The sequence below is a fragment of the Salvelinus namaycush genome, chromosome 8 (genome assembly GCF_016432855.1).
Source record: "Salvelinus namaycush isolate Seneca chromosome 8, SaNama_1.0, whole genome shotgun sequence".
NCBI lineage: Eukaryota > Metazoa > Chordata > Actinopteri > Salmoniformes > Salmonidae > Salvelinus > Salvelinus namaycush.
The window spans coordinates 10,143,355-10,167,625 of NC_052314.1; the positions used below are offsets into that span (position 1 = coordinate 10,143,355).

Here is a 24,271-nt window from a genome sequence, read left to right on the forward strand (position 1 = left end):
TCTAGAGAGGAGGGTCACACACGGTTGGCCCAACCCTGTGTTCCCACCACCCCCCACCAGCTGCCTGCTGCTCTGACCTCTCAGTACTACACCACCTCCCCTGACCCACTACCTCCCGTACTGCTACCACCATGGCCAGGGAGTCCAAACACCCCTCCCTCTTCCTTCACTGCTTCCTCTTCCTACTGACCACCAAATGCTACTGGCTGTTGGCCTCTGCCACTCAGAAGCCCCCGGACCCCCAGCTGCCTCTGCAGGAGTACGCCCATTCCATCCGGCTGGACGGTGACATCATGCTGGGCGGCCTATTCCCTGTGCACTCCCGTGGCGAGAGAGGAGTGCCCTGCGGGGAGCTGAAGAAGGAGAAGGGCATTCATAGGCTGGAGGCCATGCTGTTTGCGATTGACCTGATCAACAAGGACCCAGAGCTGCTCCCCAATGTGACACTGGGGGCGCGCATCCTGGACACCTGTTCTAGAGACACCTATGCCCTGGAGCAGTCGCTGACTTTCGTCCAGGCACTCATCGAGAGGGACGGCTCAGATGTGCGCTGCGCCAACGGAGACCCGCCCATCTTCGCCAAGCCGGACAAGGTGGTGGGGGTCATAGGGGCGGCGGCTAGCTCGGTGTCTATCATGGTGGCCAACATCCTACGGCTCTTCAAGGTGAGGATTCTGTTTCCGCTATTTAAAATGGGATGTTGTTTTTTTCCATAGTCCATGCTCTCTATATTAGTTAAGCTGAAGATTGACTCAGGCTTAATATCTAGTTCTAGCCTACTCTAAAGGCTGTGAAAAGGTCAAAGATGTATTGTGTTTTTGTCTTCCCTTCAAGGTTCTGTTGGTTCGCATAGCAGACTTTGTTCCGCTGCCTTTGACAATGGAATGCAGATGGGGCTTCCCTAGGCTGTGGTGTGGTGGAGCGTCATCTTGACTACATTCTGCAAAGGCTTTCATTTAAATAATTATTTTCCAAGCTAGTGGCTGGGCTTTTGTTAGAAATGTAGGGATTTTCCTGTCACATTACGTCAGCTGGTATTAGAAATAATTCAAAATGATGGGTTGACACCTTTTCTCTGGCATAGAGACATTTGGGCTGCGTGCTTGGTTGGTTCACTATTGAAGCAGATAAAGCTCAATTAGCCAACACCCCATTAAAATATAGTCAGTGTTATTAAAATATATTTGACTAACTCTAGAGGGCTGGAAACTATCGGTTGGTCTTAAGCAGGAGTTTACAACGGTTCTTGTATTCCAATCAGAAGGTCTGAATGTCAGCGACTGACCAGTGGTAGACACATGAAAAGGTCAAACCATTGATGCGAATCGACTGACTATGATATGGAGTCTGGGTTCCCAGAGAGAGGTGAATGAGATGTAATTTAGCACATAGTTGTTGTTGTTGGAATATGTAGTGTCAGCCTGACGAGGTATATTGTTCCCATGTATATAAATTCTTAATGTTTCTGTGATTGAACTGATATTGATATTGCAGCATATTGCTCTCAAAACAGCTTGATATTTTTTCTCCCTTCTTAGTAATAGAGAAAGCAACTGTTCTGGAGCTAAAAATAGAAGGTTTGAAATTAGATAGACATGCATTGATATGTTGCATTAATCTAATACAGCCATTGTCCTTTTCATAGTCGTCACCGACATAACAACATGGAGGAGAGTATACATATTCACTAGTCTGCTTGAGGAGGAAAGGTGACAGTGGAGAATGACCCGGACCGGGAAATATTGAATGAGGTTGAATCTTCGGCCTAAAGCGGTAGCATGAGCAATGACTTGTCTGATTAATTAAGATGGAATAGCTTGAAGAAGCAGGTAGCATCAGAGGTCAGAACGGGGAAGAGGAAGGGCCTGACTGGCTACATACAGAGGTTCTGCCCTAACAAAGTGGGTCATGTAAACCAGTGGTTCCAAAACTTTTTATAGTCCCGTTCCCCTTCAAACATTCAACCTCCAGCTGCGTGTCCCTCTACCACCAGGGTCAGCGCACTCTCAAATGTTGTTTTTGTCATCATTGTAAGCCTGCCACACATACACCCTATAAGAATGAGTGTGAGTTTTTGTCACAACCTGGCTCGTGGGAAGTGACAAAGAGCTCTTTTAGGACCAGGGCACAAATAATAATAATAATCAAAAATTGTGCTATTTATGTGCTTGAAAGGATTCTCATAACTCTGCAATGTTGGGTTGGAGAGAGTCTCATTCTTAAATAATTTTCCACACACAGTCTGTGCCTGTATTTAGTTTTCATGCTAGTGAGGGCCGAGAATCCAATCTCACATAGGTGCGTGGTTACAAAGGGCATCAGTGTCTTAACAGCATGATTTGCCAAAGCAGGATACTCTGAGCGCAGCCCAATTCACAAATCTGGCAGTGGCTTCTGATTAAATTCAATTTTCACAGAGCCACTTGTTGCAATTTCGATGAGGCTCTCTTATTCAGATATCGTTAAGTGGACTGGAGGCAGGGCATGAAAGGGATAACGGGTCCAGTTGTTTGTGTCATCTGTTTCGGGAAAGTACCTAATTACACACCCAACGCACTCAGGTGCTTCGCTATATCACATTTGATATTGACCGTAAGCTTGAGTTCATTTGCACACAAAAAAGCATACAATGATGGAAAGACCTGTGAGTTGTCCTTGTTAATGCAGACAGAGAAGAGCTCCAACTTCTTAATCATAGCCTCAATTTTGTCCCGCACATTGAACATAGTTGCGGAGAGTCCCTGTAATCCTAGATTCAGATCATTCAGGCGAGAAAAAACATCACCCAGATAGGCCAGTTGTGTGAGAAACTCGTCATCATGCAAACGGTCAGACAAGTGAAATTATGGTCAGTAAAGAAAACTTTAAGCTTATCTCTCAATTCAAAAAAACGTGTCAATACTTTCCTCCTTGATAACCAGCACACTTCTGTATGTTGTAAAAGCGTTATACATCACTGCCCATAACATTGCATAGTGCAGAAAATACACGAGAGTTCAGGGGCCTTGCTTTAACAAAGTTAACCATTTTCCCTGTAGTGTCGAAAACGTCTTTCAAGCTGTAAGTGATTCCCAATGCAGCAAGAGCCTCTCGGTGGATTCTGCAGTGTTCCTGACGCCACTTGGGTACAACTGCTTGCACGCACGTTACCACTCCACTATGTATCCCTGTAATGGCTTTTGCGCCATCAGTACCGATACCAACACATCTTGACCACCGAAGTCCATTTGATGTCACAAAGCTGACCAAGTACTTAAAAAATATTGTCCTGGTTTCCAGTGGTTTGGAGAAGAGGATGTCTTCCTTAATTGACCCCCCATAAACGTAACGGACATTTACCAGGAGCGGTGCCAGGCCCACCACGTCTGTTGACTCATCCAGCTGTAACGCATAGAATTCACTGGCTTGTATGCGAAGCAGTAATTGTTTCAAAACATCTCCTGCCATGTCACTGATACGTTGTGAAACAGTGTTGTTTGATGAAGTCATTGTCTGTATAGTTTCTTTTGCCTTTTCCCCAGCATTGTCCCAGCCATATCCGCGGCAACAGGAATAATTAAGTCCTCCAAAATAGTATGGCCACTTGGTAGCTCACCATATAAGATGCTTCTAGCCCCTTCTTATTAAAGTCTTACTACTCGAAAGTCGTCTTAATTCTCGCTCAAAAAACTCCCGTGGCTTATTTCTTAAATTGGCATGTTTTGTTTCTAAATGTCTGCGCAAGAGTGGCGGTTTCATCGAGTTTTGAGATAGTACTTTTGCACATAACACACTGTGGCTGAGGAAAGGCACTACTCCCAATATAAGTGAACCCCAAATCAATGTAGTTCTCATCATATTTGCGCCTCTGCGATGGTCCAACGTCCCTGTCTGTTGTTCGGTGCTTTCCCGGGTAAGGGGGCAGTAGCTCTTCGGCTGCATTAGATTCACAACTGTCAGTGTCCATGCTAGCTGGGCTAACAATAAATGTAGAATTACTGATGCTAGCATTGGATCTGCTCATGGAAGCAGAACAACTTGTGTCGTCGACAGGTGCAGTTGTAGTACCGCTGGTAGTAGCAGTACTACCAGTAGAGCTGGTATGTGTCTCTATGGCCTTACTAAATGTAATTTTTTAGTATTTTTTTTTAATGTCAATCACAACTTTTTTGGGCTTACCCCCGACGGCATTGCCCGCAGTTTGGCAATACCTGATGTAAACCATCTGCTGGCTGCAAGACGTTATGTGAACCACATGTCATGTTTTTGAAGGGATACACATTCTCTTTCAACTTGTTCGAATTTAACCCCCACAACACACTTGTCTTCTACCCAACACCTCCCGGTGATATATAGGTCTTAGAAAAACCTCCATATTAATGTCCGGTGAAGAATGCGTTACATCCTGAGCATGGAAGCACTGATTTTACACTCCATTACTCCCATAAACAGACTAAGAATGCTTTCTTCGCTATTGATCCGTGTGCAGAGGGCTGACCCAATTACAGTCTTAGTAATGGAATGGATATGCACAGCTTCATCCGCAAGACAAGAGGAACACTCCAGAGAATTGTTTTGCCCTAAGTACTGCTGTGGAATCAGCTTTCACTTTCACCCAATCCCAACCTTTACCATTGGGGTTGTGGTTTGTTGTCCTGTGTTTAGTGGTGGTGTAGTAGTGGTTTAAATGGATGTAGGCCTAAGGGAGATCCCATTGACCTGTCATTCCAAACCGACTGCCTCAATTAATCAAGTTTCAACTCGCAACCAGTCTGTGCAGGATAAAACCACAATGAAGTTCAAAATGGCTCCCTATAGAGTTATGAAATCCTTACTTACTTCCCAGTGTACAAAAACATATGGATGTGATCATACATAATGTACATATATCCAGTTTTACTGTGCACTATATTTGTGTAATTAGGTGTAATTCGATTTTGGGACAATGTATACAATAGAAAAGGTGCTATATCCAGGACAACTTTGAAGTTTTGTGGTAGTGTCACTGAAGATGATGTGCTCAGCACGTGACTAGGCAGAGAGCCTTCATGGTGTATGGATCAGTGAGCCTGTTGGCACCTGAAGGTGGTGCGGTCAACGTGTATCTGGCCCTCCTCTGACCCAAATGAGGCAGACCTGGGGTGTGCTCTGTGGGGTTTGATTCGTTTAACTGATGTTCAAATGATGATGATGATGAGATGATGGACATGAGGCATTCCATTCAAACAACAAAATTAAGGTTATGTCATTAGGACAGAAAAAAAGTATTCAATGTGACACTCAATGACAGATTCTGGAACGCTGCCAAAACTAATGATTTATCAATTGGAATTTCACTCCTTGAAATACACTGAACAAAAATAAATATGCAACATGTAAAGTGATGGTCCCATGTTTCATGAGCTGAAAGAAAAGATTGCATAAATTTTCCATATCACAAAAAGCTTATTTCCCTCAAATTTGTTTAAACAGCATGATCATTACACAGGTGCACCTTGTGCTGGGGACAATAAAAGGCCACTCTAAAATGTGCAGTTTTGTCATACAACACAATGCCATTGGCATGTTGACTGGAGGAATATCCACCAGAGCTTTTGCCAGAGAATTGAATGTTCATTTCTCTACCATAAACCGTCTCCAACGTCGTTTTAGAGAATTTGGCAGTACATCCAACCGGCCTCACAACCTCAGACCATGTGTATGTGGTTTGCTGATGTCAACGTTGTGAACAGAGTGGCCCATGGTGGCAGTGGAGTTGTGGTATGGACAGGAATAAGCTATGGACACGAACACAATTGCATTTTATCGATGTCTATTTGAATGCACAGAGATACCGTGACGAGATCATGAGGCTCATTGCTGTGCTATTAATTTGCCGCAATCACCTCATGTTTCAGCATGATAATGCATGGCCCCATGTCACAAGGATTTGTACACAACTCCTGGAAGCTGAAAATCTCCCAGTTCTTCCATGGCCTGCATATTCACCAGACATGTCAACCATTGAGCATGTTTGGGATGCTCTTGATCGACATATATGACAGCATTTTCCAGTTCCCGCCAATATCCAGCAACTTCGCACAGCCGTTGAAGAGGAGTGTGACAACATTCCACAGACCACAATTATTAGCCTGATCAACTCTATATGAAGGAGGTGTGTTGAACTGCATGAGGCAAATGGTGGTCACACCAGATAATGACTGGTCATCTGATCCACGCCCCTACCTTTTTTCATGTGAAATCCATAGATTAAGACCTAATGAATTGATTTCAATTGACTGATTTCCATGCGTGAACAGTAAAATCTTTGAAATTGTGGCATGTTGCGTTTATATTGTTGTTCAGTGTATTATCCCAGTGTATGGAAATAATTAAGACAAACTATATATCCGGAAGGTTCTATTAGGGTACGGACCATTGTGACTAAAATATCCTGCACTAAATCTGTAATGAGTTACATGATTCATCTTTAACTGAAGAGCCAAGTCATACTTGGCTAATGAGGAGAGAAGGGGTTACCAACATGAGTTATCTAAAATTAGCTCTAAATTATGCAGGGCATTTTATCAACAAATTCAAACACCACTAATTTGCAAAAAAGGTTTGATTTGTCCCGTATTTCAGTCAGACATTCCAACCTGTCTATTTTGCAGTCACGTTGCACTTTTGACAAGATATATATCATAAGGATGTGGTACTGGTGATGTTAAACACTTTTCCAATCATTGTTGAGATCTGATATTCTGTCCACCGCAAGACGAGACGTAGACCAATGTCATATCGTCAACCAATCACATTTGTCAAATCCTTTCAGTCGAAATTCCAGCTAAACTTGGAGAGAACAGATAACTACTTACAAAAACGTGTTTCTGATGAAGAGCTACAAAAGTAAGTAAATAGCCATATTAGACTGAAAATATATAGGCCTAAGGTGATTTTGTCACACTTGTTAGGCTCTCCATGTTCATTAGTTGCTCATTAAACATATTTGCTGCTAGACTACTTCACTTAATCAAGTTTTCAGTCTCCCTTCCTAACTGTTTTATATTCCCTGAGACCAACCAGAAATGTTTCCTTGGCCAAATATTCCCAGATTTTCATAAAACAGCCACACATTTAGTCTGTTGTTTTTGCTTGACCAAATTTCGCTCGAAGCAAAAGTCCATCGGCACGCTTCAATTAGCTTGTTCAATGAAGCCGGAGGGGGATTTTTGTTGTATTCATGTATGCTACACTGTCCCACAAAATCATCCCTTTGTCCCACATTTGGGTATAATACATGTGGTCACCCTAGTCCCAGTATTAGCTGAACAGAGACTAGGGTAGATTCAGTGCTAAAGTAAGGACATGTGAAGATAATTATAACAGGATCAGTGGTGTGGTGGTGCATAGAATTGCTGCATTGTTCTTCTCTGCAGAACCAACCTTTGTCTAAACCTCTGATGATATTCTGTTTTGCTGAATATGTATCTTCACGGGAAATAGCGAATAGTAGACTAGCACAAATTAAATTAAACCCAGTAAGTGAGGAACATAGATGCTTCATCATAACTTTATTGTTTTGGGTGCCCTTGTGATTTTTTTAGAACATATCCTTTAGGAAGAGCAGTAATAACTTGATTGATTCATTCATAGCCATGGGAGGAAAGATTAGCTGTGAATCGTTTTAGGTAAAGAATGTTTCTGGTGGTCACTGCAGCAATACGGCTCTCTGCAGGGTTGCCACCTTTGGTCACACTTCCACCCTTCACCCTGGTTGTCATTTGAGCTTCTTATAAAAGTGCAGAAGACTTGGGCCAGGATACCAAGCGGGAAAGCTTTGGTACACACAAATAGCAATCACAAAGTGTATAGAGGATTATGTTTTTAAGACCTCTGTGTAATTTTGTGTACGTATGTGTGTGTGTTTGTGTGTGTGTGTAAGGCTTTGTGCATGTATATTAAGTGTCTCTGTGTATGTGGATGTGTGTGTGTGTCGATGTGTGTGTGTGTGGATGTGCAGGATAACTAATCTTGCAGGGAAACGCGTGATGGCCACCCCCTAATTTCCATTATAGAATTAGACCAGCAGTGTCAGTGTCGCACTGCAGTCTTAATCAATACACCCTCCTAGAACCTCCAGCAAGTGTGTGTGCATGGGTGTGTGTGGGCCTGCCTACTCATTTTGGGTGAGTGTGGAAATAGGGTGCATGGTGCCAGTTCAATTAAGAGATCAGGGTTGAATAGCATACTGTGAAGACGTCTCCTCTACTTATCCATCTTTGAGTGGATGGTAGTATAAGGGTTTATTATGTCAAGGTTGGGGGGGGGGGCGGGGGGTTCAGCCTAAGGTTCTTCTTTCCTGTTGGAGTCAGGATGCGAGTTTGGTTTGTACTTGACTGAGGGCACTTCATGATCCATCAAAACAGATCCCTATGTTTCAAAGGCAAGACAGCGTTCATCAGACATCTCAGACCTCAAAATGTCTCGATAAACATTACAGTCGACTACTCCCGAAATGTGTGTGTAGATTCAGCTATAAATCCTCAAATCCCAAATGATTGGGAAAGATTGAGAAGAAAAAAATACTTCCGGTTACTAAATTGACTAGATGGGAGAGTGTGGATGCATTTGTTTCTCATGAGATTGTCACTTTTATACTTGTTTGTTGGTTAGTTAGCCCCACAGGAAGTGTCAAAACCACAGTGATGCCTGCAGTTTGTATCATAATGGTATTGATAGGAAATTTAATGGAAAAAAGTAAACACAATTAGACCACCTATTTGGGTTGTCACTAGTTAACACAGCCACAAAATATTAAACCTGCTTATTTCTACAATTTCTCCTTTTAAAGGCCCAGTGCAGTCAAAAATGTGATTTCCTGTGTTTTATACTGTATATATTTCCACACCATGAGGTTGGACTAATACTGTGAAAATTATGATATTGCCCTTTTAGTGCAAGAGCTGTTTGAAAAGACCACCTGAAATCTCAGCCTGTTATGGTGGGATGGAGATTTGGCCTTCCTGGTGACATACCAGGTGGTAAATTATTATAAAAATATATTTAAAAAAATATTATTTGTTTTTACAGCTTTTCTGCTACATTTACATACATTTGACATACATGGTACTTTTCTATACAGCAATCCCGTAACAATAATACACTACCAAACATAAGCTCTTTAAATCGCAACCCTCAGCAACTCTCAGCCCATCCCACCTATCACCATAGACCACCCTCATTTTATTTCCATGTGCCGTGTATTTTTCAATTGTGCTGTGATGTTTTACATTAATTTTGAATCTTTCTAATCGTATAGTATCCACAGATTGTGAGCTAAAGATGAAAATCTTTCCTACAAGTATTATTATATTATTTATTGACTGGCTATGGCTTATTTAGTGATTTTGTGTCACGATCGTCGTATGAGTGAGACCAAGGCGCAGCGTGGTATGCGTACATTCTCTTTTAATGAATGAGCACTTAACAAAAACAACAAAATCAACGGACGAATACGTGAAGCTATACAAATAGTGCAGACGGGCAACTTAACATAGACAAGATCCCACTCACACAAAAGGAAAATGGCTGCCTAAATATGATCCCCAATCAGAGACAACGATAAACAGCTGCCTCTGATTGGGAACCATATCAGGCCACCATAGACATACAAATACACCTAGATAACCCACCCAAGTCACCATCACGCCCCAACCAACACAGAGAAAAAACAGCTTACTATGTTCAGGGCGTGACAGTACCCCCCCCCCCCCAAAGGTGCGGACTCCGACCGCAAAACCTGACTCATTATAGGGGAGGGTCTGGGTGGGCATCTAGGATGGATGACGCAGGGCGTCGGGGGCGGCTCCGGTGCGGGGCATATCGCCGCAAACTCCGGATCGTCGCCGGAGGAAACGGACCGGGGACCGTCTCAGGAGGTTCCGGACCGTGGCCCGTCTCAGGAGGTTCCGGACCGTGGCCCGTCTCAGGAGGTTCCGGACCGTGGCCCGTCTCAGGAGGTTCCGGACCGTGGCCCGTCTCAGGAGGTTCCGGACCGTGGCCCGTCTCAGGAGGTTCCGGACCGTGGCCCGTCTCAGGAGGTTCCGGACCGCGGCCCGTCTCAAGAGGTTACGGACCGCGGCCCGTCTCAAGAGGTTACGGACCGTGAAACGTCGCCGGAAGCACTGGACTGGGAACTGTCGCCGGAAGCTCTGGACTGGGAACTGTCGCCTGAAGCTCTGGACTGTGGAGGCGCACTGGAGGCCTGATGCGTGGGACCGGTACAGGTGGCACCGGGCTGATGACACGCACCTCAGGGCGAGTGCGGAGAGGAGGCACAGGACGTTCTGGACTGTGGAGGCGCAATGGAGACCTGATGCGTGGGACCGGTTCAGGTGGCACAGGGCTGATGACACGCACCTCAGCACGCCCGCTCTGCAGCTCTCTCAATGCCAGCACCTCTCTCCGGAATCTTGCGTCCAGCTCCTCACTCGACTCCCTGACTGGCTCCATGTGCCCCCCCCCCCCCCCCCAAAAATTATTAGGGTTGCCTCTCGTGCTTGCTCCGTTGAGCTATCTCCTCGTATTGTCACCGTTCCGCTTTCGCTGCCTCTATCTCCTCCTTAGGACGGCGATACTCCCCGGCCTGCGTCCAGGGTCCTTTTCCATCCAGGATCTCCTCCCAAGTCCACTCCTCCTGTACACGCTGCTTGGTCCATTTTTGGTGGGATCTTGTCACATTCGTTGAAAAGAGTAGACCAAGGCGCAGCGTGGTATGCGTACATTCTCTTTTAACCTCTCTGGGATATTCGGGATGGTAGCGTCCCAACCCGCCAACAGCCAGTGAAAGTGCAGGGCACCAAATTCAAAACAACAAAGATCTCATAATAAAAATTCCTCAAGCATGCAAGTTTTTTACACCATTTTAAAGATAAAATTCTCGTTAATCCAGCCACAGTGTCTGATTTCAAAAAGACTTTACAGCGAAAGCACCACCAACGATTATGTTTGGTCACCACCAAGTCACAGAAAAACAGCCATTTTTCCAGCCAAAGAGAGGAGTCACAAAAAGCAGAAATATATATATAAAATTAATCACTAACCTTTGATGATCTTCATCAGATGACACTCATAGGACTTCATGTTACACAATACATGTATGTTTTGTTCGATAAAGTGCATATTTATATCCAAAAATCTAATTTTACATTGGCGTGTTATGTTCAGTAGTTCCAAAACATGCAGTGATTTTGCAGAGAGCCACATCAATTCACAGAAATACTCATAATAAACATTGATAAAAGATACAACTATTATACATGGAACTTTAGATAAACTTCTCCTTAATGCAACCGCTGTGTCAGATTTCAAAAACACTTTACGGAAAAAGCACACCATGCAATGATCTGAGTACGGCCCTCGGAGACCAAAACAGCCAAAGAGATATCCGCCATGTTGTGTAGTCAACATTAGTAAGAAATAACATTATAAATATTCACTTACCTTTGATGATCTTCATCAGAATGCACTCCCAGGAATCCCAGTTCCACAATAAATGTTTGATTTGTTCGATAAAGTTCATAATTTATGTCCAAATACCTTCCTTTGTTAGGCCGTTTGGTAAACAAATCCAAACGCGCGTGAAAGTCCAGCCGAAAGTTCGGACAAAGTCCAAAAAGTTCCGTTACAGTCCGTAGAAACATGTCAAACTAAGTATAGAATCAATCTTTAGGATGTTTTTAACATAAATCTTCAATAATGTTTCAACCAGAGAATTATTTTGTCTGTAGAAAAGCAATGCAACACGAGCTACCTCTCACATGACCGCACGTCACGATCTCAAAGCATTCTGCCAGACCTCTGACTCATTCCCCTCTCATTCGCCCCCACTTCACAGTAGAAGCCTCAAACAAAGTTCTTAAGACTTGACATCTAGTGGAAGCCTTGGGAAGTGCAACATGACCCATATCCCACTGTATCTTCAATAGGGAATGAGTTCAAAATCGACCAACATCAGATTTCCCACTTCCTGGTTGGATTTCTTTCTCAGGTTTTCGCCTGCCATATGAGTTCTGTTATACTCACAGACATCATTCAAACAGTTTTAGAAACTTCAGAGTGTTTTCTATCCAAATCTACTAATAATATGCATATATTAGCAACTGGGACTGAGTAGCAGGCAGTTTAATCTGGGCACCTTATTCATCCAAGCTACTCAATACTGCCCCCCTGTCACCAAGAAGTTAATGAATGAACACTTAACAAAAACAACAAAATCAACGAACGAAACGTGAAGCTATACAAATAGTGCAGACAAGCAACTAAACATAGACAAGATCCCACTAACACAAAAGGGAAATGGCTGCCTAAATATGATCCCCAATCAGAGACAACGATAAACAGCTGCCTCTGATTGGGAACCATATCAGGCCACCATGGACATACAAATACACCTAGATAACCCACCCAAGTCACCATCAAGCCCCAACCAACACAGAGAAAAAACAGCTTACTATGTTCAGGGCGTAACATTTTGTCTCTTCGCAGCGAAATCTACAGAGCTGAGATTGTTGCATGCCCCATATATATAGCATTCCGTTGGTGGCAAGAATGTTTTATACTCATTTAAATTGAAAAACTCTTAAGTGTTGAATCAAGTGTTGTTTTTTGTATCAGTTCATGTACCATATGCCATGGAATCAGTACATCGAAAATCTCTTCCAATTTTATTTTGCAACCTGTATGGCGCAGCTGTCAACATTTTTATCCTCAAATGAAACTGGTATATTTTTCTATTCATGCCAGTTCCTTTCAGACAATTTGTATCTTTAATATATGGCAGACAAACAAGTTCCCTACCTTTTCCATCTTCCACTTACAGTTGAAGTCGGAAGTTTACAAACACCTTAGCCAAATACATTTAAACTCAGTTATTCACTATTCCTGACATTTAATCCTAGTAACAATTCCCTGTCTTAGGTCAGTTAGGATCACCACTTTATTTTAAGAATGCGAAATGTCAGAATGATAGTAGAGAGAATGATTTATTTCAGCTTTTATTTCTTTCATCACATTCCCAGTGGGTCACAAGTTTACATACACTCAATTAGTATTTGGTAGCATTGCCTTTAAAATTGTTTAACTTGGGTCAAATGTTTCGGGTAGCCTTCCACAAGCTTCTCACAATAAGTTGGGTGAATTTTGGCCCATTCCTCCTGACAGAGCTGCTGTAACTAAGTCAGGTGTGTAGGCCGCCTTGCTCGCACACGCTTTTTCAGTTCTGCCCACACATTTTCTATAGGATTGAGGTCAGGGCTTTGTGATGGCCACTCCAATATCTTGACTTTGTTGTCCTTAAGCGATTTTCCCACAACTTTGGAAGTATGCTTGGGGTCATTGTCCATTTGGAAGACATATTTGCGACCAAGCTTTTACTTCCTGACTGATGTCTTGAGATGTTGCTTCAATATATCCACATAATTTTTCTTCCTCATAATGCCATCTATTTTGTGAAGTGCACCAGTCCCTCCTGCAGCAAAACAACCCCACAACATGATGCTGCCAACCCCGTGCTTCACGGTGGGGATGGTGTTCTTCGGCTTGCAAGCCTCCCCCTTTTTCCCCCAAACATAACGATGGTCATTATCGCCAAACAGTTCTATTTTTGTTTCATCAGACCAGAGGAAATTTGTCCCCATGTGCAGTTGCAGACCGTAGTCTGGCTTTTTTATGGCGGTTTTGGAGCAGTGACTTCTTCCTTTCTGGGCGGCCTTTCAGGTTATGTCGATATAGGACTCGTTTTACTGTGGAAATAGATACTTTTGTACCTGTTTTCTCCAGCATCTTCACAAGGTCCTTTGCTGTTGTTCTGTGATTGATTTTGCACTTTTCGCACCAAAGGTCGTTCATCTCTAGGAGACAGAACATGTCTCCTTCCTGAGCGGTATGATGGCTGCATGGTCCCATGGTGTTTCTACTTGCGTACTTGTCACGACCGTTATATGACGAATGAGTGGACCAAGGCGCAGCGTGAAAGAAAGCCATCTTCTTTTAATGAAGAAAAACAAACACTTCCTAAACGAACAAAAAACAAACGATCGTGAAGCTAAAACGAACTAAGTGCACACATGCAACATAGAACATAGACACGGCAACAAACACCCACAAACCACACGTGAAACCCCGGCTGCCTAAGTATGATTCTCAATCAGGGACAACGATTGACAGCTGCCTGTCATTGAGAATCATACCAGGCCGAACACAAAAAACCCCACATTGAAAACACACATAGACAACCCACCCCAACTCACGCCCTGACCATACTAAATAAATACAAACTAAGGGAAAATAAGGTCAGGAACGTGACAGTACTATGGTTTGTACAGATGAATGTGGTACCTTCAGGCGTTTGGAAATTGCTCCCAAGGATGAACAAGACTTGTGGAGGTCTACAATTTATTGTAGGTCTTGGCTGATTTCTTTTGATTTTCCCATGGTGTCAAGCAAAGAGGCACTGAGTTTGAAGATAGGCCTTTTAATACATCCACAGGTACACCTCCAATTGACTCAAATTATGTCAAGTAGCCTAACAGAAACTTCTAAAGCCATGACATCATTTTCTGGAATTTTCCAAGAGGTTTAAAGGCACAGTCAATTTAGTGTATGTACACTTCTGACCCACTGGAATTGTGATACAGTGAATTATAAGTGAAATAATCTGTCTATAAACAATTGTTGGAAAAATGACTTGTGTCATGCATCAAGTAGATGTCCTAACCGACTTGCCAAAACTATAGTTTGTTAACAAGAAATTTGTGGAGTGGTTGAAAAAAGAGTTTTAGACTCCAACCTAAGTGTATGTAAACTTCCGACTTCAAGTGTACCTCCTCCATTTTTGTGGTAATGCTGCAATCAGTTGGTTTTTATTTTGGATTGAGTAGACATTCCCATATATACTGAACAAAATATAAACGCAACAGCTAAAGTGTTGGTCCCATGATTCATGAGCTGAAATAACATTTCCTAGAAATGTTCCATACGCACAAAAAGCTTATTTCTCTCAAATGTTGTGCCCAATTTTGTTTACATCCTTGTTAGTGAACATTTCTCCTTTGCCAATATAATACATCCACCTGACAGTTGTGGCATATCAAGAAGCTGATTAAACAGCATGGTCATTACACAGGTGCACCTTTTGCCGGGGACAATAAAAGGCCACTCTAAAATGTGGAATTTTGTCACACAACACAATGCCACAGATGTTTTGAGTGTGGGAGTGTGCAATTGGCATGCAGGAATGTCCACAAGAGCTGCTGCCAGATAATTTAATGTTAATTTCTCTACCATAAGCCGCCTCCACTGTCATTTTAGAGATTTTGGCAGTATGTTCAACCAGCCTCACAACCACAGACAACGTGTATGGTGTTGTGTGGGCGAGCGGTTTGCTGATGTCAACGTTGGGAACAGAGTGCCCCATGGTGGCTGTGGAGTTATGGTATGGCCAGGCATTAGCTACGGACAACAAACACAATTGTATTTTATCGATGACGATTTGAATTGCACATGGTGATCTCGGGCTTGTGTGCGGCTGCTCGGCCAAGGTAACCCATTTCATGAAGCTCCCGATGAAAAGTTGAAGCAGTTTGGAACTCGGTAGTGAGTGTTGCAACTGAGGACAGATGATTTTTACACGCTACGTGCTTCAGCACTCGGCGATCACGTTCTGTAAGCTTGTGTGGCCTACCACTTTGCGGTTGAGTCGTTGTTCCTCCTAGACGTTTCCACTTCACAATAACAGCACTTACAGTTGACCGGGGCAGCTCTGGTATGGTTGAAAGTTTACAAACTGACTTGTTGGAAAAGTGGCATCCTATGACGGTGCCACGATGAGTCACTGAGCTCTTCAGTAAGGCCATTCTACTGCCAATGTTTGTCTATGGAGATTGCATGGCTGTGTGCTTGATTGTATACACTTGTTAGCAACGGGTCTGGCTGAAATAGCCTAACCCACTAATGTGAAGCGCTGTCCACATACTTTTGTATATGTAACGAACTTACTGATTTGATTTTAGGATAAAAACAGCTGCATGTGACCTTTTATATCTGATTTTTAACCTAACCTTAACCCTTACCCCTAATCTTAATCACACTGCTAACCTTATGCCTAACCCTAACCTTAAAATAAGACCAAAAAAACAAATACATTTCATACATTTTTACATTATAGCCAATGTTGACTTTGTGGCTGTCTTATCTAGTGGAAACAACTTAGTTGCTCCGTGGTGGGTAGATCAAATTAATGATCTTCCTCATTATATTAGCACTTGGCCACCCATGATCGAATCCAAATGGGGAGAGATCTGCTAAACTCATTTCGATATTCATTTGACTGCACCAACAGGCTCTCTACTCACTGTCTATAAAACACCACTCACTCAGATACCAACCCTCCATAGGTTAAGAGGCACTTAGCAACAGGATTGTAGTCAAGAGATGTTCTGTGTACGGTATCTTTAGAGAGAGCCGAATTGACAGAGAGAGGTTGGCTAGACAAAGTATATCTAGCTGTCTGTAAATGTACAGGCAGTTCCTGATCACACTCTGTGGGAGTAGCCTGTTCAGTTATTGACAAATGCTAAGGTAAAGGTTAAAACTGTATATGTCAAGACTGCATCCAATAACAGAAAGGGTTCCTCTGGAATTTCTCTTCCCTTGCCGATAGACCAACTAAAGACAAGATACATGCTGCTAAATAGAAATAACATCTTCAACTAGAGACCATAAAACACGTTGTGTTAATGCTCTGCAACTCCTAACACTACTTTATCTAACAGAAAAGGGGCACGGGTAACAAATTAATATCCTGCGGCATAGCCAAAGGATGTAAAAAGATTGTAAAAAAATAAAAAAATAACACTCAAGCCATTAACCTTTTACTTTACGTAGTCGGCAAATGGATGTGGACATTATTTTCAGTCGATCGTAATTACCTTAAACAGACTGCGATTACACTCACACTGTGATCTGGTTTGGAGAATATGCGGAGGTGCTTGGTTGAGAAATTGCGTACCACAAACGTGGCTCTGCAATATTGTAAATCTTATTTCCATTTGGTATAATGGCAACCCCCGCTGGGGCGGTATGGGGGGCTCCGATGGGATCATACTCTTCCAATTGTAATTTCCTTGCCTCTGCATGCAGTGGGTCAACAGGGAGCCAGAGTACTTACAGGCAATTGTGTGTGTGTGTGTATGGATGTTTTTTAAGCTAAGCCCCATGTATAAGGTCTACTTTCAGCCTGAGGTGTTTTTCTTACACAAGGGGAGCATTCTGGGAAACTGATGATATTCAGAATGAGTCACACAGCGGAGTTTCACTCTTACTATGCTTTAGGAACTCGTTTTTTGGACAGTGAATGTTTTTCCTGCTATATGTATATATGCCATTTAGCTGACACCTTTATTCAAATGAGTCACTAGGCAGTGGAATAATGATTGACCAGCTATTTGCATAAAAGTGAGTTTGAGTTTGGAGTCAAGGTCTTAAAAAGATTAAATCAATCAAAAATGGAGCTTGACATGGTCTTGGCCCATAGTATTGTGGCGTGTAATGCTAACCGATATTGAGTATGACAACCTAATGTTTAGGCCTGTCTTTTTAGGTTTTATAGCTTATTTATTACATACATTGTACATACAGTGCCTTCAGAAAGTATTCATACCCCTTGACTTATTCCACATTTTGCTGTGTTACAGCCTGAATTCGAAATGGATGAAATAAAACATTTTCTCTCACCCATCTACACACAATACCCCATAATGACTAAGTGAAAACATGTTATAATTATTATTTTTGCTAATATATTGAAAATGAAATACAGAAATATCTTATGTACATAAGTATTCACACCCCTTAGTCAATACTTTGTAGAAGCGCCTTTGGCAGAGATTACAGCTGTGAGTCTTTTGGGGTAAGTCTCTAAGAGCAACTCCATGGTAGATTTGGCCTTGAGGTAATTGTCCTACCTAAAGGTGAATTCATGTCCCAGTGTCTGATGGAAAGCAGACTGGTTTTCTTCTAGGATTTTGCTTGTGCTTAGCTCCATTTCGTTTATTTATCCTGAAAAACTCCCCAGTCCTTACGATTACAAGCATACCCATAACATATGCAGCCACCACTATGCTTGAAATTATGGAGAGTGGTACTCCGTAATGTGTCATAATGGATTTGCCCCAAACATAACACTTTGTATTCAGGTCAAAAAGTGAATTGCTTGGCCACATTCTTTGCAGTATTACTTTAGTGCCTTGTTGCAAACAGGATGCATGTTTTGGAATATTTTTATTCTGTACAGGCTTCCTTCTTTTCACTCTGTCAATTAGGTTAATATTTTGGAGTAACTACAATATTGTTGATCCACCCTCAGTTTTCTCCTATCACAGCCATTAAAGTCTGTAACTGTTTTAAAGTCACCATTGGCCTGATTGGGAAATCCCTGAGTTTCCTTCCTCTCCAGCAACTGAGTTAGGAAGTACGCCTATATCTTTGTAGTGACTGGGTGTATTGATTAAGTGTAATTAATAACTTCACCATGCTCAAAGGGATATTCATTGTCTGCCTTTTTTAATGTTTACCCACCGACCAATAGGTGCCCTTCTTTGCGAGGGATTGGAAAACCTCCCTGCTCTTTGTGGTTTAATCTGTGTTTGAAATTCACTGCTCGACTGAGGGACCTTACAGATAATTGTGTAGGGTACAGAGCTGAGAGAGCCATTCAAAATCATGTTAAACACTATTATTGCACACAGAGTGAGTCCATGCAAATTATTATGTGACTTGTTAAGCAAATTTTTACTCCTGAATGTATTTAAGCACGCCATAACAAAGGGGTTTAATACTTATTGACTCAAGACATTTTAGCTTTTAATTTGTAATACATTTATAAACATTTCTAAAAACATAATTCCACTTTGACATTAAGGGGTATTGTGTCTCAATTTTCATTTTAAATTCAGGCTGTAACACCACACAATGTGGAAAAAGTCCAGGGGTGCGAATACTTTCTGAAGGCACTAAATTGTACTTTTATACACAGTAATTACATAACAGAGATCTATTTTTTGGATATACACATTACATTTGGATACATTTAGGCCTGTCGTCCCTGTTGTCAATGCCCCTTCCTTTTGATTGTTGTGACTAACAACAGATCCCCATATTGAACAGCTCGGCCTGAATCTAATGTCTGGATTAGCATGCCAAATGAGTTATCCCCCATAGGACAATCTTTTCCAGGTTCATCCCATCAGGAGGCCCTATTAAGAGCTCCGGTCAAGTGTGCCAAACACAGATCTTACAGCTGTGTGGAACTTAGCTTACAGTAGAAGAGGACCGATGGTGGGGTGGTAGCAGATAATATATGTGTGCAGTCTCACTCCCACTCGATATGGCTCTACTGGAAAGGCACTAGTATGCATACATGAATAAGATTCCTGTTCTTTTCCAAAGTCGATGGAGTGACGCTATTTTTGATGGAGGCAGGGAGTCGCCATGTCTTTTATAATCCTCAACTGTCAATTCTAGGGCTTAGTACCTTTTTTGAATTCCAGATATAGAATGACAGTTTATGTGAAACTAAAAAACAAAGGTTCTCTCTGCTTTTCTGTGTGGTATTTCCCCTGTTTTTTGCCTAGGCTGCTGAAAGTGCATAAACATAAGCTCTGTCACTCTCCCACGCAGCAGCGAGAGTATGGGGGAAATGGAAATGCAATGTTGCAGATGAGCCCATGTTGAAATGTACGCTGCCAATGCCACATTGTGCAAATCTTATACAAATGTATTTTGAACCTGTAAATGTACACAAATGTTGTGCAGTCTTACCTATCCGCTGTCAGCTAAACAAAAATGCTGTAGCCCTGTATTTTCTCACAATGAAAATTGTTGTGCAGAATTTTGATGTTTTCTTCATGTAACAGGTCTTAATCCATGAGAGTGAGGAGTTTATGCTCAAAACCTACCTCAGGTTTAAGACAACTGATTGACACACACAATAAGACATTAAATTAAATCAAATTAAATTAAATTCCTCTATCCCCAAGGGACAATTATTGCTTATCATAAAACTGTCAGGCAGACACATTAGACATATACAGTAGCCATCATTGTAACGGCGTTCCTCCTCCTCTTCATCCGAAGAGGAGGAGCAGGGATTGAACCAAACTGCAGCGTTGTGAAATGACATGATATTTATTCAAACAAGACGAAAAACGAACTATACTTGATAATAAACAAAATAACAAAACGAATGTAGACAAACCTGAACATACGAACTTACAAAAACACGAAGAACGCACAACAGGGAAAATGACTACATAAAACGATGAACGAACGAAACAGTCCCGTATGGTGCAACAAACACTGACACAGGAAACAACCACCCACAACAAACAGTGTGAAAACACCTACCTTAATATGACTCTCAATCAGAGGAAATGAAAACCACCTGCCTCTAATTGAGAGCCATATCAGGTCACCCTTAAACCAACATAGAAACAGAAAACATAGACTGCCCACCCAAACTCACGTCCTGACCAACTAACACATACAAAACTAACAGAAAACAGGTCAGGAACGTGACAATCATACTCTTTCCATGACATAGACTGACCAGGTGAATCCATATGAAATCTATGATCCCTTACTGATGTCACTTGTTAAAACCACTTCAATCAGTATAGATGAAGGGGAGGAGACGGATTAACGAAGGATTTTTATGCTTTGAGACAATTGGGACATCGATTGTGTATGTGTGCCATTCAGAGGCTGGATGGGTAAGACAACAGATGTGTATGGGGTATGGCAGTAGGTGCCAGGCGCACCGGTTTGTGTCAAGAACACAGGTTTGTGTCAAGAACCGCAACGCTGCTGGGTTTTCCACGCTCAACAGTTTCCTGTGTGTATTAAGAATGGTCCATAACCCAAAGGAAAGGGGAAGGGGATGCCTTGGCAGTTGCACAACTGAATGCATTCAAACGAAATGTGTCTTCCATATTTAACCAAACCCCTCTGAATCAGAGGACATCCAGTCAACTTGACACAACTGTGGGAAGCATTGGAGTCAATATGGGCCAGTGTCCCTATTAGGAAGGTGTTTTGTACACTCAGTGTATATGCACAACTGTAAGATTTGATACACATTTAGATGTTTTAAATCATTTTTGTTAGTCATACTGCACGATTCCTGTACTGTGTCATTTTGTTAAGCTTCTGCATTGGCCTCGTCTACAGTATACTGCAATTCCCAGGGTGCATTTTCGGGCTGACCCCAATAATTTCACTGGTCGATTGTTTGGTCGATAGGCTCTTGGTCGACCAATAATTTTTTTTAATCGAGCAGTATTAAATATATACACTACCATTCAAATTTTGGGGTCACTTAGAAATGTCCTTGTTTTTGAAAGAAATTTTTGAAAAATTCTCCATTAAAATAACATCAAATTGATCAGAAATACAGTGTAGACATTGTTAATGTTGTAAATCGCTATTGTAGCTGGAAATGGCAGATTTTTTATGGAATATCTACATAGGCGTAAAGAGGCCCATTATCAGCAACCATCACTCCTGTGTTCCAATGGCACGTTGTGTTAGCAAATCCAAGTTTATCATTTTAAAAGGCTAATTGATCATTAGAAAACCCTTTTGCAATGACGTTAGCACAGCTGAAAACTGTTTTTCTTATTAAAGAAGCAATAAAACTGGCATTCTAGTTTGAGAAAGAGATGCCTCACAAGTCCTCAACTGGCAGCTTCATTAAATATTATCCGCAAAACACCTGTCTCAACGTCAACAGTGAAGCGGCGACTCCGGGATGCTGGCCTTCTAGGCAGAGTTGCAAAGAAAAAGCCATATCTCAGACTAGCCAGTAAAAATAAAATATTAAGATGGGCAAAAGAACACAGACACCGGAACTCTGCCTAGAAGGCCAGCATTCTGGAGTCGCCTCTTCACTGTTGATATTGAGACTGGTGTTTTGTGGATACTATTTCATGAAGCTGCCAGTTGAGGACTTGTGAGGCATCTCTTTCTCAAACTAGACACTCCAATGTACTTGTCCTCTAGCTCAGTTGTGCACCGGGGCCTCCCACTCCTCTTTCTATTCTGGTTAGAGCCAGTTTGCGCTGTTCTGTGAAGGGAGTAGTACACAGCATTGTACGAGATCTTCAGTTTCTTAGCAATTTCTCACATGGAATAGCCTTAATTTCTCAGAACAAGAATAGACTGATGAGTTTCAGAAGAAAGGTCTTCGTTTCTGGCCAGTTTGAGCCTGTAATCGAACCCACAAATGCTGATGCTCCAGATTCTCAATTAGTCTAAAGAAGTCCAGTTTTATTGCTTCTTTAATCAGGACAACAGTTTTCTGCTGTGCTAACATAATTGCAAAACGGTTTTCTAATGATCAATTAGCCTTTTAAAATGATAAACTTGGATTAGCTAACACAACGTGCTTTTGGAACACAGGAGTGATAGTTGCTGATAATGGACCTCTGTACACCAATGTAGATATTCCATAAAAAAATCCAGCTACAATAGTCATTTACAACATTAACAATGTTTACACTGTATTTCTGATCAATTTGATGTTATTTTAATGGACAAAAAAGTTGCTTTTCTTTCAAAAACAAGGACATTTCTATGTGAGCCCAAACTTTTGAATGGTAGTGTATATATAAAATAAATATATTCAATTTAACTAGGCAAGTCATTTAAAAACAAATTCTTATTTACAATGACAGCCTACCAGGGAACAGTGGGTTAACTGCCTTGTCAGCTCGGGGATTTGATCCAGCAACCTTTTGGGTACTGGCCCAATGCTCGAACCACTAGGCTACCTGCCACCCCATATGCAGAGGGATATGGGATATTAATTTTTATCAGGATATTTTCTACCTACAGGCAGAAATGTTTTTATTTTTTGACTTTATAGGCTATTTTTAAATAGTTGGCAATGGCAATAGGAGTTACGTTTCATGTTTGTATCACTTTAATTTAGATTTGGATAGAATTTTGATTAACCACAATGATTTAAATGCTGAGGCCACGGGGATAGTACAGTCCATGAAGAAGGGGAGTGTGGCTGCACGATGTACGTCTTTCTTCAGAAGGCGCTCTCTCCTGACAATTTGTGCACATTCGTTGTTTCTTAACTTTATTGTGTTTATTGTTTGCATTTGATTGTTAGTGTCTATCAATTCCCCATTACATACAGTATATCACCAGTAGTACATTTACAGTTAATTCCTATCATTTCTAATCTCCAATGTTTGTTTGGTTAAGGTAGTGTCTGTTAATGAATTCAATATATTATTATTCCAGTCTTTTACTGTTCTCATTGTCGGAGTGGACACTTTGTTTGCTGAGCGCATAACCTACCATAACCTACAAGTTTTGGTTTATTTCATTCCATTTACAAGTTTTGTCAATTTAGTCATTGTCTTTTGTTTGGAGCACTCCTGTCAATGTTGAGTAAGGACGCGCACTTGATTACGCATAGGAGTAGGCCTATAAGTTACCTGGCCTGCGTGCAAATGTTGGCATATAAATGTGCCCATTTGGGGATCTGATAGTATTTCTGATTGGCTTAATGAACCACCACTAATGAGCTGTGGGGCTTCTCAAACTGTTTTCTTCACCTGAAACAGCAGGCACACATCCATTGAGAATTACAATAATTCCTCAATCTATTTGAAAAATCTTTCCAGCTCTCTTCCTTTCGATAACCACTTAGTATGAAAAGGAAAAATGTAATGCTCTGATCCAGTGGAAACATCATAAAATAGCCTACCTGATTACTTCTTGCGCAACTAGCCTTCAGCTGTGTCTGTCCCAAGTTCACTGGCTTGGGAAACTCTGAGGGCCCAGAATATTTCATACAATGTTGCAAGGCGTTTCAGGCCAGACTCAAAATAATAGTTGATACAATGTTTCAAGTTCGTTGCAGACAGGCCATGTGTAGCCAATGTGATTAATGGGATATACATTTTTATCAGGATATCTTCTACCTACAGGCAGAAATGTTTTTTTATTTTTTGACTTTATAGGCTATTTTTACATAGTTGGCAATGGCAATAGGAGTTATGTTTTATGTTTATATCACTTTCATTTAGATTTGGATAGAATTTTGATTAACCACATGACAATGCTTTTGCGATACAAAGACATTATTATAAATCAAATGAAACTTTTCCACAAAAATGTGCATTTGAAAACCATAAATGCCACGCAGATCAGTAGAAATGGTAAGATAAATTGGCAT

The 24,271-nt window shown here is 41.6% G+C and overlaps 1 protein-coding gene across 1 annotated transcript in view; it reads left to right on the plus strand.

Annotated features, from left to right (window-relative positions):
* The first annotated feature begins 260 nt into the window (after nt 1–260).
* LOC120051754 (metabotropic glutamate receptor 8) overlaps nt 261–24,271 on the plus strand; it is a 190,082-nt gene continuing 166,071 nt past the window's right edge. Inside the window, exon 1 of the mRNA XM_038998641.1 lies at nt 261–665. Within this exon, the coding sequence (XP_038854569.1) occupies nt 294–665 (372 nt within the window). The 5' untranslated portion in view covers nt 261–293. The remainder of the gene's footprint in view (nt 666–24,271) is intronic.